Here is a 14,576-nt window from a genome sequence, read left to right as displayed (position 1 = left end):
TATATATATTTATATTTAAAATAATCTAGATCGCGTCTTGAGATTCCGTTCAGTTAGTAAAATAGTTGTATTTTCCAACTTACTTAAGAGGATCTTAAATATAAGAGTGAATTATGAATGCGATGTATTTTTGTGCGGACATTTATCGAAAGGAATGCACGTGCTTCTCCAAATTGAGATTGCAAAATATCGAAGCTTTATGCAATGTGTGTAACCTAAATCTGTTAACGTACAAGTATTAGAGTAACGGAATAAGTATATGTAATTTGATTAAAAATACGTTTCTTACATGAATTTTTAATTACATATTTTATTATACTACAAATAAAAAGATCATGCTTGCGCGACATGATTCTAACAATTTACCGACGTGATTCTAACAATTTACCGACATGCACAAAATGATGATTTTACCGGCAATCGAAAAGTATTTGACTACGTAATTCTGGCGTTTAACGCGAATGTAGATGGCGATACTAAACAAAAAAGTTGCCGCATTGTGTGAAACGCGAGGCGCGAAATATTGTATTTCGTATATCGTTCTTTGCGAAAAAAATGTGTGAAAGTGTTGTATTCGCGATTAACAGTTCGGTGTTGATGAATACTAATCAACGCAAGTATAATTTGTCGTGCATTGGATATCATGAGTTAAGTCAATGTTAAACATGAACGATTACTGTATTATCCTTAGGGTCTAATATCTATGTGTGCGACTAGAGGTCGCATTTGGTTTTCAATGATTTTATAGGGAATAAAAAATATACGAAAAACCATTCAAATTTCTTCGTGCGGAGAACCGAAAGTATGTGTTGTGAGATGAGATAGGTAAGTTATCCAATCAAGACATTGTAAAACATGATATTTTTCAAACAAACAAGAAAAAGAAAGAATTTGTGACAGATATTTATAAAAAGACAAGATGAGCGTTACCGGTAAACAGCTCTATGATAAGATTTGTGGGCTACGACCGGATCTGTCATCGGGGATCACATCGGAGATTTTGAGCAAGGTCTGTGACGATCCTAACACGCAGCCTTTTCTGGAGTGGTTCTGTAAGAATGTGAGCAACGCCAATGTCCTCTCTATTGAGGAAATAAAATTGTAAGATTTCCTTTGCATAGTTATGATTGATTGAAGAATAGAATTTCACAACAGTCTATCTCTTTTCTTTACAGAAAAAATTCATTGCAAAATGCTGGCGAGTGGCTAGAAAATGAAGCATTGGATGTTGCGTTGGAGGAAGCAACCAAAGAATATACAGATTTGCTCCAACTTGTCAGTATAGACGATACATATAGAGAAGATTTGTTTGTAGAGTATGAAACATTGAAGGAAAGCTATAAAGACAGCGAGGAATATCTTCAAACATTGAAGCATAGCACAAAAAATCTAAAGTAAGAACATAGAAAATTGTGTATTGAGATGTTTGTTGTTAATTAAATGATATAAAGGCATATGTTTGTTGTAGGGGTATTGAGAACAAGTTGGATGATGACATTGAAGAAATGGAAACTATATTGGCTAAAGAACAGATTGAAACAGAAAAAGCATATGATGATTGTAGTGTAATTCTGAAAGAATTTGACAAAAATAATTCTCAATTCTCTGAGGATGTTTATAATCTTTTGAATATATATGCAGATGCTGTTAAAAATGTAATTATTTCAAGTTCTATAATTGATTCTCATTATTCAATCATTTTATTATTTTCCATTTTCTTTTCTAGCAAGGTAATCCAATATTATGGTCGCAAATGCCCATAGATTTGTTTATTAAACAAGTAGAACTTTATAATCATTATCTAAGTATTTATATAAAAAAGCAATTTGAAAACAATAGTAAAAAAGAGCAAGAAGAAAATTTGGATATATTTCTAATAAATGATAGTAGGGAGAAACAAGTTGATGAAAGAATGTACGAGTTATTTTTATGTAAAACCACGTAAGTATTATTCCTTAAAAAATTTTATTAAGTATAACATCTACACACATTCATTTTATATATTTTATTTGTTACAGCTTGACAAATTCTAGAATAAAAGACATTAGTGCTAATGTGCAAGAGGAGTCTTATAAAGCAATGTTACAGTGTGTGCAAGATATCTGTAATGATGGAATTTTAAAGGTACCTGGGGATAGTAAATTACAGTACGTAACAATATTATTAATATTTGGTTGCTTAGAATTTTGGCAATTTTGCACTAAAACAATCAAAGTCATCTTATTATTTGAGCATGAAAGAAAAAGGAGAAACACTATATTTAAATATAATGTTTTATTATTTAACAGAGATGAAATACAGACATTAAGCATGAAAAGAGATTTCCTGGAGCAGAATGTCGAACTTTTACGGGATCAACAATTTTCTGAAGAAGTAGTACAATTTGCAGAAATGGAGACGCTAAAAATCTTGAGGAATGATGCTCTTGCTCGTCTCGAACGCAGAAAATCTCGTCTAGAAAAACTCAGGAATTTACACTCTCTCGCAGTAAAGCATGGACATGTTTATGTGGATTTACTGTGTATGTTAATGGAGATGCAATTTTGTTCTCTACGTGAGGTTGCTGAATTTATTGCCGATGCTCATCATTACATCACTACAGAATATAAACTGTCCTCTACAAGATGTGTAAGTAATTCACTTTTCACTGTTTCTCTCAGTATTTTAATAATTTCATCATTCATATGAGAAATACATAAAATATGTAGGAAGTCATGCAACAACAACAAGACGAATATGCAACTGTCATCGCACAATCTTCAAATACTTATAATATATTTAATCAAATATTCACTTCCATGATGCTCGATAACGATACTTCGGACAAATCATTTTCTTTGGCATTGAAAAGATATGATAACCTAATGGTTGATAATATGGAGAAGAAGAAATTTATGTTGGAAACATATATAAATAAAATTGATGAATTACAAAAATTGTAAGTACAATTTTACTTTAGTAATATTACAATACAACTAATAATATAGTATGTCATTTTTATACAATTCTTATCAAATTAGAGAGGATGAAGTTAACAAGGATTATATGGCTGAGATACAAAACGGGCCGACAATCAGCTTTAGGCCAATTTCATATGAAATAAGCAATACATACGAAGAAATATCCGCAATCATTCAAGAAATACAAGGAGATTTAACAAGGATTAGAAATCAATTCAAAGAACAAATGGTACAATAAAAATTATATTATGTTTAATGAATCATTAGATTTGAAATATTAGATTATTGTTTGCTAATGATTGGCATATTATAGAGGATGGATACCAATTTAGAACGCGAGAAGGACATTTTATGGCAGAGATTCTTGGCAGAGCCAGATGCGTTAAGAATGAGATATGAGGAAGCGAAAGAAAAAGCAAACGAATCTCATTTTGGACACATTACGGAAAGTAAGCCGAATTTGTAAATTAATGAATTTTAAAAATTGTCGATTATAAGTCAAGGAATTGATCATCATCAATTGATTGAATTGTATAGATTTCAATGAATACTCTTTCTGTACTAGTGTTTCCGTATATTTTTATATTTCTTAAAATCATAAGTTAAAACAATACAATACAATATATTCGATAAATTACAAAATATCGCACATTGCGCCAAATTTGATCTCGCTCTCTTCTAATCCTCCTCGAATTCTTTAATGCTATTAGAAGGAAAAAAATGCTGCTTGTCTTTGCATCTTTAGAAACATGACACATGCAGCGCGTTACGTGGATGCGATAATGAATGATTCGTTTCAAGGATGCGTGCGTGTATGCGTGCACGCTGCGCGCATGCGTATGTCGAGTGTAAACTCGACGAGAGATGACGTAGAAGAAGTGCCCAAGTGTAACCTTGATCCGCGCGCATCGATGTCCCTCCCTCTCCCCCTTACTCTCATCGATATTGTCCTCCGCTCTCCTCTCCTCGTCCTCCCCTCTCCATCGATATAGTATTTCGTTCAAACCGTGCCCCGCTCCCGAGCCGTATATATATGTACGTATGTACACAAAAAGGTCATAAGCAAACGATACGCGTCTCGAAAATATTTCGCGGCGTTCCTCGCGAGATAAATACAAAAGGCAGAGGCTGGAACTCGAAGCGATGCGGTACACGTCATTTTCCCCGTGAATAAAATCACGAGGAAGAGAGACGGTGGAGAGGAGGGAGGGAAAAAGATAGATCGGCGAGAGAGAGAGAGAGAGAAAGATCGCGGAACGGGGAAGCGGCGTGGCGAGGAGTATTATCGATTCGCCGGGGCTCGTGAGTTAACGGTTTGTTTACACGACCGCCGTGACGGAGGGGCGCCGGGTAGGCAGAGTGGGACAGGCAACGCGCATGCGCCGCCCGACCAAAACAATAATAACAGAGTAGAAGGTTCATGGCTGGCGGACGCAAACGGACGACCGCTCGTTCTTCGCTCTTTCGAACTCGTTCAAGCCTGTCGTAGGCTCCGCTCGTGTGCGCCAGAGAACCTGCTTGTCGCGCGAAACAATAAGTCACGACGGCGGACGCGAAACAAGAGAGAGAGAAAGAGACAGAGGAGAAAACGCGAGGCGACATTTAACAATTAACGCGCCGTGTGTGTACATTCTGTTATACGAGTGTGTGTTGACAGTCCGATACCTGTCAACATTTCCCTTGACGGGAGATAAATCGTAAATTACCTCGAGGCGAGGACTATCAAGACTCGAAATCTGTGAGAATAGTGCCGGTAATCAATTCATACTCGGGCCGAAACTATACGAGGCGTGCCTGCTTCGATTAGTTTCGCAACCCCGTGAGAAACGAGAATAATCGGCGTACGGAATTGTAATAACTACCTCGATAAAAATAAGAGATACAAGGTGTAGTAAGACATTCTTGAACTTTCTGCGATATATATATTTCATTCGAAAGTGGGAGTGCGAGAGGTACTATCTTTCCGAGTCGAGGCGAATCATCGGCTCGCTCTCACCGCGCGGATTCTCCCCTTTCTCTCCCCTGGTGCGTTACCTCATCGGAGCGGGGTCGATGCGTGTGTGCGCGTTGTGCAATTCGTCTCACTGATTCGTCGTCGAGGAGAGAAAGAAAGAAAGAGAGAGAGAGAGAGAGAGAGAAAGAGAGAGAGAACGTCGAGGATTCGGGTATTCGATCGTCTCTGGAAGCAAAACAATGCGCTGCTGGTGGTAGCGTCTCTCCACTCGAGTGTGTGCGTGCATATACGTGTACGTGTACACGTACCTGCTGCGCGGCGCGCTAGTGTGCGTTTGTTTATGCGCGTAGATTAGCCGCGCGACATTCATTCAACAGTCAGACGCGCCTCGACGCACGACTCGTCGTCGTCGTCGTCGTCATCGTTGTTTCGAAAGCAAGCGCACGTTAAGTGAAAGAGAGTGTCGTCCCGCGTATTTATTCGGTGAATCACGCGCGTCCCGTCCGATTACGCACGGCTGGAACGCGTCGCCGGATACGACATATATATACGCCACTGTCGTATATTATTGTTGACGTGTCGGCGACGGGAGAGGGAGAGCGACTCGCGTTAATTATCGGAGAGCGACAACGGCAGTGTCCTTTCATCGTGGGAGAAGGAGAAGTAGGCTCGCAGTTTTCCTCATTCGGAAGAAAGTCTTTCCGCTATTTTTCAATTGTTGACAACTGTTTTTCCGCAGGAACAAGTCGCACGCAGTGTTTTCTATTCCTCTCTGTTTACCTTCACGATCCGTCCGTATTGTTGTGTTGTCGACGAGAGAACGTCGACCCACGATACATCGGTAGAAAGAGAGAGAGAGAGAGAGAGAGAGATTTATCAGCGCGGAAAGAAAAGGACGACGCAACGTCTAAGACTAGAAAGAGAGGGAACAACAACAACAACAATAACAACACAGGGAGAAACCCCCGTCCAGATTTCCGTTGCGTATTTACTACCAAGCGGTGGTAAGCTTGCAGCTCAAACATCCGTGTTCTCGGAAAAACATAGACAGTGAGAAGATGCCGAGTGCCGAGGAGACGACGTATCTGATCGGAGTGATGCCGGACGGCGCGGCGCAGGCGGACGCATTCCTGACGCGCGACGTCGACCTGCTGGTGTCGCAGATCAAGGAAAATCTGCGGCTGTCCAGCCTGAAGGCCAAGTCCAGCGTTAGTCATAAGAACAGCCGACCCTCGCCGTACCGGATACCGGCGCGTTCCTGGGCAGACCCGGCGGCGGGTTGCGAGGTTTGCGGCCTGCGATCCAGCAGCCAATCTCACCAACAGCAGAATCACGTAACCGCCGGTCACCATCATCATTATCACAGCCACCTGAAGAGGACCGAGAGGAACAGGGTGGACGACGACCCGTACGAGGTGCTGCAGGAGTTGCTGCGCGAGGGCGGCCTCATCAAGGAGGCGGTCAAGAGGCTGCAAGCGAACCTCGACGAGTTCTCGAGCTCGGAGGTGGACGAAGACGAGGAGGTGGACGACGAGGACGAGCGACGATCCAACGGCGGTTACCGTAGGAAACCGTATTTCTACGATTCCGAGGACGAGCCTCTACCGCCGATGTACGAGCCCCTGGAACTGTGAGGTGTGCGGCGGGAGTGCTCGAAAAAAATTCTCTCCGACTTTACTTTATTATTGTTCTCATCGTGAATGGTACCTTTGAATACTACTCTTTTGAAAACTTTACAGACGTTTCTCCCGAAATGGTCCGTTTTCCTTTGTGATTTGGGGCGACAAACTGTTCAGAAAAGTGGCTCGAGAGAGGGCGAGGAAACACGAAGACGCGCGTTTTCTTCGCGTCTCTCGGCGGAAGAAAAACGTGGGAGTCAACGCGAGGCGTATAGCTGGTGAGAAGCGCGAGCGCGTAGATACAATTAGGCGAGAACTCGCCTTACATGGCCGTGTTTGTAAATACGCTGCGTTGTCGGCGCTGCGCGTTAAAGCTCGCTTCGTAATGCCTCGGCCGAGATCGCCGTCGTCTCGTATCGACGCTCGACGCGGGCCTACGTGGAAGACTTATGGCCGCGCCGCCACTCACTCCATGCAAGACGCGAGCGTACGCGGAGATGTTCCTTTCCCGTAACATAACATTGCTCTGTACTGTGTTAACGATATATGTCGTATCTCGAGTAGATAAATATCGCTGGCGATAATTATTAATTTTGTTAACGACAACTCGATAGTCGATTATTACTCACAATCAGAATCCGTATACGAAATGTTTTCAGAACTCTGTTGATTATGTTTGTTGACATTTCAGATTATCGAAAAATATCGCTGGCGATAATCCATACACAAGGGATGTATTTCTTTGTATATTGCTTTTAAAAAATATCGTTTTTTTATAGTATTATTTTTTTGAGCGATACGTTTTCGATGTTTATTAAAATATGTATACCGACAATATTGTTATCACAGTATAGACTTCAACAGCTGATTCGTTGCGAATTCTTGATTATTGCTTCAAGTACTAAATGAATTTTTGTAGATACAGAGAAGAAAGATTAAAAAATTGTGCGTTATAATATTATTATTCGTATATTGAAAAGTTTTGTTGGTTAAAGATTTGTTATTTTTTACTTGTAATGAAAAGAATTTAAAATTTAAGAAAACTTAAAAGAGAAATTGTAGCATTTTTCTAATGCTTCAAAATTATATATTTGTATACACATACATTTCGAATAATATTTTTAGAACGATTTTTCACTTAATTACTCCTTTTGATTTTCCACATTATTTTACGTTTGTGAATTTGTGCAGAATGTTGTTTAGTTTGAATTGCATCAAGATCATTTATATCAAGTAATTTCGAATGTAAGCTATTGTTTATTTAGCATTAGATGAAAAAAGAAATATTTATTGACAAACGATTGAATGATTACAATTGCATTTGTTTAGTATGATATAATTTTTTTCATCAAAATTAGCGACTGGCACTCGAATGCTTTATAGTTTAATTTCAACAAATAATAACGATCGTGGTACGGTATATCTGTAATAGAAAGTCTCTTTTTACGCTGTACTTTGCCGTCCACATTGACACATACGTTCTCTTTCCTTCTCCCTCACGATCTCTTTTCTACCTCGGCTCCCCCCTATTTTTTTCTTTTCCACCGATTTCCCCGCGACACTAATATTATCTACATCTTTGACATTTGTATCTCTTTGTTAATATTCGAGCAAATCAAAATTGCTCTAAATAATCAAATGGAATTTCGTAATATTTTTTTTTATTTTAAAATCGTAACAAGTCTGAGTCTTGTTTATGAACTTTAATTATGTATGTTATTTTTTTCTGAATATATAATTTCATAAATAAATGAAATTGTATTTTCAACTAGACTTTGAGACTTTTCCATTTGTACGATAAATCTCAGTTTAATTCTCACGGTATATTTTCGCAGGCGTAAGCGTTTTTGTGTCGACCTCTTTCTACCCTCTTTGTTATTCTTGCTGCTTTCACCAAACGACAATATTTTGTATTCTTAAGGACGCGGCTATGTGTCAGGAACTAAACCGAGTCCAAATTATCAAAGTCGATCTCGTCTCGTATCAGTCGATTTGTCCGATCGCATATCACGAAAAAATAAATGAGATCAGCGTGTATATTTTTCTCAACGACCACGTCCCTAATATTTTCGCCACATAATGCGAAGACGTGATCGTTGATTATACTAACCGCGATTCTCGCTCGCACAAATTGAATCGTGACGTCTAAGCAGAACTCGATACTTGACATTTAATTTTCGATACTTGTATATTCTATTATATATTCTAATTGCGCCTTCAATATTTTACCTACGTGATTTCATTGGAATTTGGTGCAAAATTGATGTTGTATTTTAAAGGGGATATTATTTTCCAAAATTTAAAGAATCTTACTGACAACGTTGAGATTTTTCATATAACGTTCAGATACTTTTTTTTTTTAAGAGAAGCTCTGCCAACTCATCTTTATCACCTACATAACTTGCGGGTTTCTTCGCAGATGATATTCTCATTCTCTAACGGCAACTCTATTTATAGAATATTCATACGAGTTCTTGCGTGAGATAATGATTCGACGCGTTTGTTAAGTAAATCAATAAATGAACACAAGATTCGCTGTATTTACCTCTCGTAGCAAACTACTTGACGATGGAATCTCAGACTGTATTACATTCCGCACCTTGAGGATTAGAGAATTCTCGCATTCGAATACGCCAAATATGCTTAATGCAGATTTAACAAGAAGAGGGAAATTGTAACAAATAGTAATAATTATGAATTAATTGACAATTTTCGTTTTGCGTGTTTAATATCCGAAATATAACACTGTAAAGAGATTTTTTTGTATCGAACTACGATCGTTCTTTTAAAATTAGACTATGAACAGCAGTCAGTGCGAGGCTCAGATAAACTTTCATTACAAAACAAATATAATAATATCATATTGAACAATTATATTAATACGCTTTGAATTTATCAGTAGATTTATTACATTTTTCTTTCTTTACTTAATGTAATCAAAACAACGATGGCGTCTGGCTTATTCGAAATTAGTTGACACAGACTTCTGATGCAATCCAAACTAAACGATCCGAACAACAGATGACATGTTAAATTAACTCTTTAAATATCGAAGGAAGTAACCAATTGATCCAATTCCTGAAAATATTATTCGAAATATGTGTATCCAAATATAATTAATAACAATTTTAGAGCATTCAAGAAAGAATAAATCTTTAATTGGCAGAAAATTTCTCACATTAAATACAATATATACGAATAATAATATCATGATGTATAATAATAACGTATAGGTTTATAGATATATATGTATATCTCTTTTTCTGTGCATGTTTTAGTGCATAGCTACTTATCGCTATCGATCGCTATACATAAGAGAGACACTGTTGATGTTACATACACATTGTATCCACACATGTAAGATCATTGTACGCAGCGTGATAGTGTTCCATTGTCGCGTGATTAGTTTCGCGTGTGAATAAAGATAAGATCTACATCTGTAGTAAATCCTCATGGGGGCAGCTGTGTGACGTCACAATTATATATATATATATATATATATATATATATATATATATAAATAAATCGAAGACGATTACTATTCCACGTGTGATACTGCTACTTATTAATGTCGTTGGTGAGAAAAAAGCGCGGCGTCCATTTTATTCTTAAACCTCGCAATCAATTCGTAGAAGCTTTCGATTATTCGTGAGCTTGCGTGACGTCACAACTGCAGCGTCCGGGATTTTATTATAGACGGCAATGGTAAAATGCGGTCGCGACATGGTGACGCAATGAAACGGCACACTTGTACATAGCGATACGAAGCGACTAAGAAACGATCGTTCGTGACTTCGGCGTTGATTTTCGACGACGTTTGTCACCTTATTCGGCTAATTAGATAAGTTTAGCAATTAGTACATATTGCGCGTACCTACCGCGAGCGGAGTGAACGAATTGCGTCAAGATTCCAGTTCCGACAAAAGGATGCTTGTATGCCTGTACGAGTGTGTATGTGCGAACGTGTATGTATATATATGTGTGTGCGTGGGAAAAGTTGTGCATTGGTCATTTCTTTGTCTCTTTTTTTTTTTATAATTACGAGTGAGCGCAATCCTTCGTTCTTTTCTAAGTTCGTCGTTAAGGATCGTGCATTATGAAAACTATATCTCGTTGTGATCGTTGGGCTCGCAAGTCCGACAAGTCTTAAGTATAAAATAAACAAGTTCAAAGTTTCCATGCAGATTCTTGTCGACTGCGCGAAAACTTTCCACCCGATCCTCTTGCACTTCCTTCTTCGTCATTAAACATCGGCGTCAAACGGTTCTGTTTGGTGTCCGACGACGGAGCGTGCCATAAATACATCGTGGCATCATATAGGATGCCTTGTCATTATCGTTCTTCCTCTGCACGCGATCTTTAACGATTTGATTGATGGCGGAAGATTGAAAATTAATTATAAAATTATCTTACGCGAGATTCTAACGTATTTTGAGTCACAGATACTTTACTGTGTAAACGAATGATGAGAAATTTCATTTTATAATCGAATTAATTTCAAATAGATTTTAATTGTAATATGACTTGATTTAATTTTAAAAATTTGCAAATTTCTTTATGTTGCAGCGCTTAGCACCTTATAAACTTTCGTGAAATTTATTTAAATAATACATATTGACTTCGAGCATTTCGTCAAACTGAAGGTCTGTCATCGTCAGAAACGGCGGTACAGTAACGGGATACTCTGTATAGTCAGCAGTTCACTGGCCTTCTGATCGTTGGCGCGCATTGAAGGTATTCTCTGCCAGCTTCTAGAAATTTGCTTTTAGCTTTACGTTCGTCGATTTATCTCACGTTGATGGTAACCGCGAAACGCTGTGATAAACCGTTCGTGTGTTACATGAAACCGCGATATATCTTGGATTTTCCACGACGGTATTTGATATCCTGCAAAGAGCGTTTATTATCCCGGTTCTGTGAACATTATTTCCTTTAATACGCAGCGAAATCCTCGCAAGCTCGATTTTTCTCATCAACGTATAGCAAGAGAGCTGTTTACAATGTTTCCTAACAATTCTCACAAAAGAGTTGACTGCACGATAATGACTAATAATAATAGCAGCTATAAATTATGGTTCTTAAAGATCCTTGCGGGTGTAAAATGAAACCAACATAGTTTTACTAGCCACTTATTCGACGGTTCTGGCTTGAAAGCGGCAACTAGAGACAGAAAGAAAAGGGTCGGCTGTCGATTTCAGGCAAGTCATTTAATGTTAACTCGTGTCTTCTAGAAATTGATGCTCATTCTTCGGATACGAGGCAGCTGTTTTGTCGATACAACACAATTGTGTTGCGTATATGTATAATGACACTATTATTTAGAATCTTGACTTAAAACATTTTAAAACAATTTAATTTAAACAATTTAAACTGAAAAACTTGGCAGCGCCTGACTATATTATAATATTATACTTGCCATATCTATTTTTATATATTTTATATTATCTTTTTAATATTTATTCACTTTTCATTATTTCATTTTTATAATTAAATAATATGATACTATGTTTATAGTACTTAATAATAATAGATACTTGAGAATTGTAAAAAAAATAATATTTCAAAATGTTATGCGCGATATATATATTCTAATAGTATAATAATTGCTACTGGAACGTAAATCATAAATATTTTATCATTTATAATTAGAAACTTCCGGGATTGGAAAGGTTAACAAGCTCGCTCGATTTATAGAAAAGTCAAATGTCATCGTGAGACAGCATTCGAAAGGAAAGATTGTTGGGAGTCGGTTGTTTTCGCGAGTCATGTCAACGTGGTCATTGTCGAAGATTTTATCGAATACTGGCGGTACTTTTGTGTTTCTAGAAATTGAACAAATCAACAAGTAAATTCAACTGTTTATTTTATTTATTTAATTATTAGTTTATTCGATGCAAACATGAAATTATGAATTACGAAATCTTGGCTAACAAAGTGATCGTTTCGTCAGAAAGCAAATTTGTAGCACACACGTATCGATATGTGAAAAGGTGTGTATATATGTGTGTATGATTGTACACGCATATATATATTTCTTACTTTTCTTTTATGTAATTAAATTTTCCCGGATAATCCTATTTACCGAGTCGTTCGCTGTTCGCTTTATCGCGTAACCGAGATAATCAATGGATACGCATGTGTTATACGCAGCGCGAAAATAAACGGTGGAAAACTAGCTTGACCTAATTCAAGAACGTCCATTTATACGTTTGTCTACCATCTGCCGTCACGATTCGTGTGACATAGATGTTAATTTTACATTAATAGAGATATTCGCGCGAGAAATATTTGTCTATTAATAATAATGTAGAGAATTTCTGAGAGACGGAGCGTATTTAAAATTTTCTCTTGTAATATTTTCGTATATTTCTATATAAATATACAATATATATATCACGTACATTTTCAGCGAAGTGTGATATTTTTTGATTATCGAGATCACTCTTTTGAAAATATTCATCTGATATCATTTTCATTCGATTTTTCGAAAATACGCGATAACTTATTACGTATCTAATATACGTGAATATTGTCACATTAACTGTACATAATTTAAGCGGTTTGTAAGATAAAACATCTCCAAGGAGAGGGACTGTGATAAAGAGTTAAATTGCCTGAAAGAATTGATTTCTTTATTGTTATATCAAGGTTTTCCAATCAACTGATAAAAATAACAATAAGCGATTCGATGCAAAGTTTGCGAATTTTAATTAACTAGACAACGCAAAGCGCGCGCCATTTATTCCCTTTTATTATATATACAGGGTCTACCAAAAGTGTGGAAACCCCTAAATATCTCGGAAAATATACGTTTTACAGAAAAGTGTTTCCAACAAAAGTTGTAGGGTTTAAGAAGATCTATATACTGATTCTATCAGTTTGACCTTGGATGGCGTCGTCAAGGTCAGGTCAAGGTCACATTGACTTTTTTAAATGACACCCCCTACATTTGATTGCATATTCTTATAGCTTAATTCAAGAGCTTTCCAAAACACTATAATAATGTTCATTTTTATTAAGTACTTTGCGAGTTATGAGGGTTGAAATAATTTCTTAATTTTACATAAACCATAAAATATCTAGTAAACCATTCATTTTTCGATTATCTTACCTTCATACTTTTATGTACAAATTAATGAGAGGAATCAATTGGTGTAAAGAAAACACATAGTTGTTTCTAAGAAAAAATATGTAATTTGCAATTAACAATTCCATATTTTTTCTTAAAAACAACTGTATGTTTTCTTTACACCAATTGATTCCTTTCATTATTTTGTACATAAAAGTATGAAGGTAAGATAATCGAAAAATGAATGGTTTACTAGATATTTTATGGTTTATGTAAAATTAAGAAATTATTTCAACCCTCATAACTCGCAAAGTACTTAATAAAAATGAACATTATTATAGTGTTTTGGAAAGCTCTTGAATTAAGCTATAAGAATATGCAATCAAATGTAGGGGGTGTCATTTAAAAAAGTCAATGTGACCTTGACCTGACCATGACGACGCCATCCAAGGTCAAACTGATAGAATCAGTATATAGATCTTCTTAAACCCTACAACTTTTGTTGGAAACACTTTTCTGTAAAACGTATATTTTCCGAGATATTTAGGGGTTTCCACACTTTTGGTAGACCCATATTTTATTATTGTATATATATTTCTCACTGTCACACAAGCTGTCAAAATTTGTAATAATCGCAAATGACAGCTGCTCACAACAAGAATTGAGCGCAATAAAAGAATCAATCGGCATCGCGGAAAAACGGCAATAATTCAAGGTCACATGCCTTTTTTCATATAGGATATAAAATCTTTCTTTTTTGTTTTTTTTTTTCAGTCTGAAGCAATGTTGGTTCCAACAATTTCTATAATTGATTTTGTCGATGATAACTAGATACTTTTTATCATGTTTCGCATTAACAAATAGCACCTTATATAATACGTGTAACGTTTGCGTGACCTTCAGGCAAGTTTCTTCGAGCCTGTCGTCTGTAAACTGAGAATAGGATTCTACATCGACTATAGTGTTTGAAAGAA

At 36.8% G+C, this 14,576-nt stretch overlaps 2 protein-coding genes across 2 annotated transcripts; both read left to right on the top strand.

The window, feature by feature from the left end:
• Positions 1–394: 394 nt before the first annotated feature.
• Positions 395–11,863, top strand: LOC105250846 (HAUS augmin-like complex subunit 3). Its single transcript, XM_011257165.3, has 11 exons — positions 395–825; positions 901–1,101; positions 1,176–1,394; positions 1,469–1,655; positions 1,727–1,941; positions 2,019–2,147; positions 2,289–2,628; positions 2,709–2,938; positions 3,021–3,189; positions 3,274–3,409; positions 11,100–11,863. The coding sequence occupies exons 2-11, from the start codon at positions 920–922 to the stop codon at positions 11,114–11,116; spliced, it is 1,824 nt and encodes a 607-aa protein (XP_011255467.1). The 5' UTR covers positions 395–825; positions 901–919; the 3' UTR covers positions 11,117–11,863.
• LOC105250845 (GSK-3-binding protein) lies at positions 3,490–7,477 on the top strand. The gene has a single exon (XM_020027388.2). It carries the CDS (start codon positions 5,973–5,975, stop codon positions 6,546–6,548), a length of 576 nt encoding a protein of 191 aa, XP_019882947.1. The 5' UTR covers positions 3,490–5,972; the 3' UTR covers positions 6,549–7,477.
• Positions 11,864–14,576: the final 2,713 nt, after the last annotated feature.

Source organism: Camponotus floridanus, unplaced genomic scaffold (genome assembly GCF_003227725.1).
Source record: "Camponotus floridanus strain SB8 unplaced genomic scaffold, Cflo_v7.5 scaffold68, whole genome shotgun sequence".
In the NCBI taxonomy this organism is placed as follows: domain Eukaryota; kingdom Metazoa; phylum Arthropoda; class Insecta; order Hymenoptera; family Formicidae; genus Camponotus; species Camponotus floridanus.
The sequence above is the reverse complement of the archived record's forward strand: the minus strand, read 5'-3'. Positions and strand labels throughout refer to the sequence as shown.

Coding starts and splice junctions, on each gene's coding strand:
- LOC105250846 (XM_011257165.3), top strand. CDS start 920: ATGAGCGTTACCGGTAAACAGCTCTATGATAAGATTTGTGGGCTACGA. Junction 1,656..1,726: donor ATGCAGATGCTGTTAAAAAT/GTAATTATTTCA, acceptor TTTCTTTTCTAG/CAAGGTAATCCAATATTATG. Junction 1,942..2,018: donor TTATTTTTATGTAAAACCAC/GTAAGTATTATT, acceptor TATTTGTTACAG/CTTGACAAATTCTAGAATAA.
- LOC105250845 (XM_020027388.2), top strand. CDS start 5,973: ATGCCGAGTGCCGAGGAGACGACGTATCTGATCGGAGTGATGCCGGAC.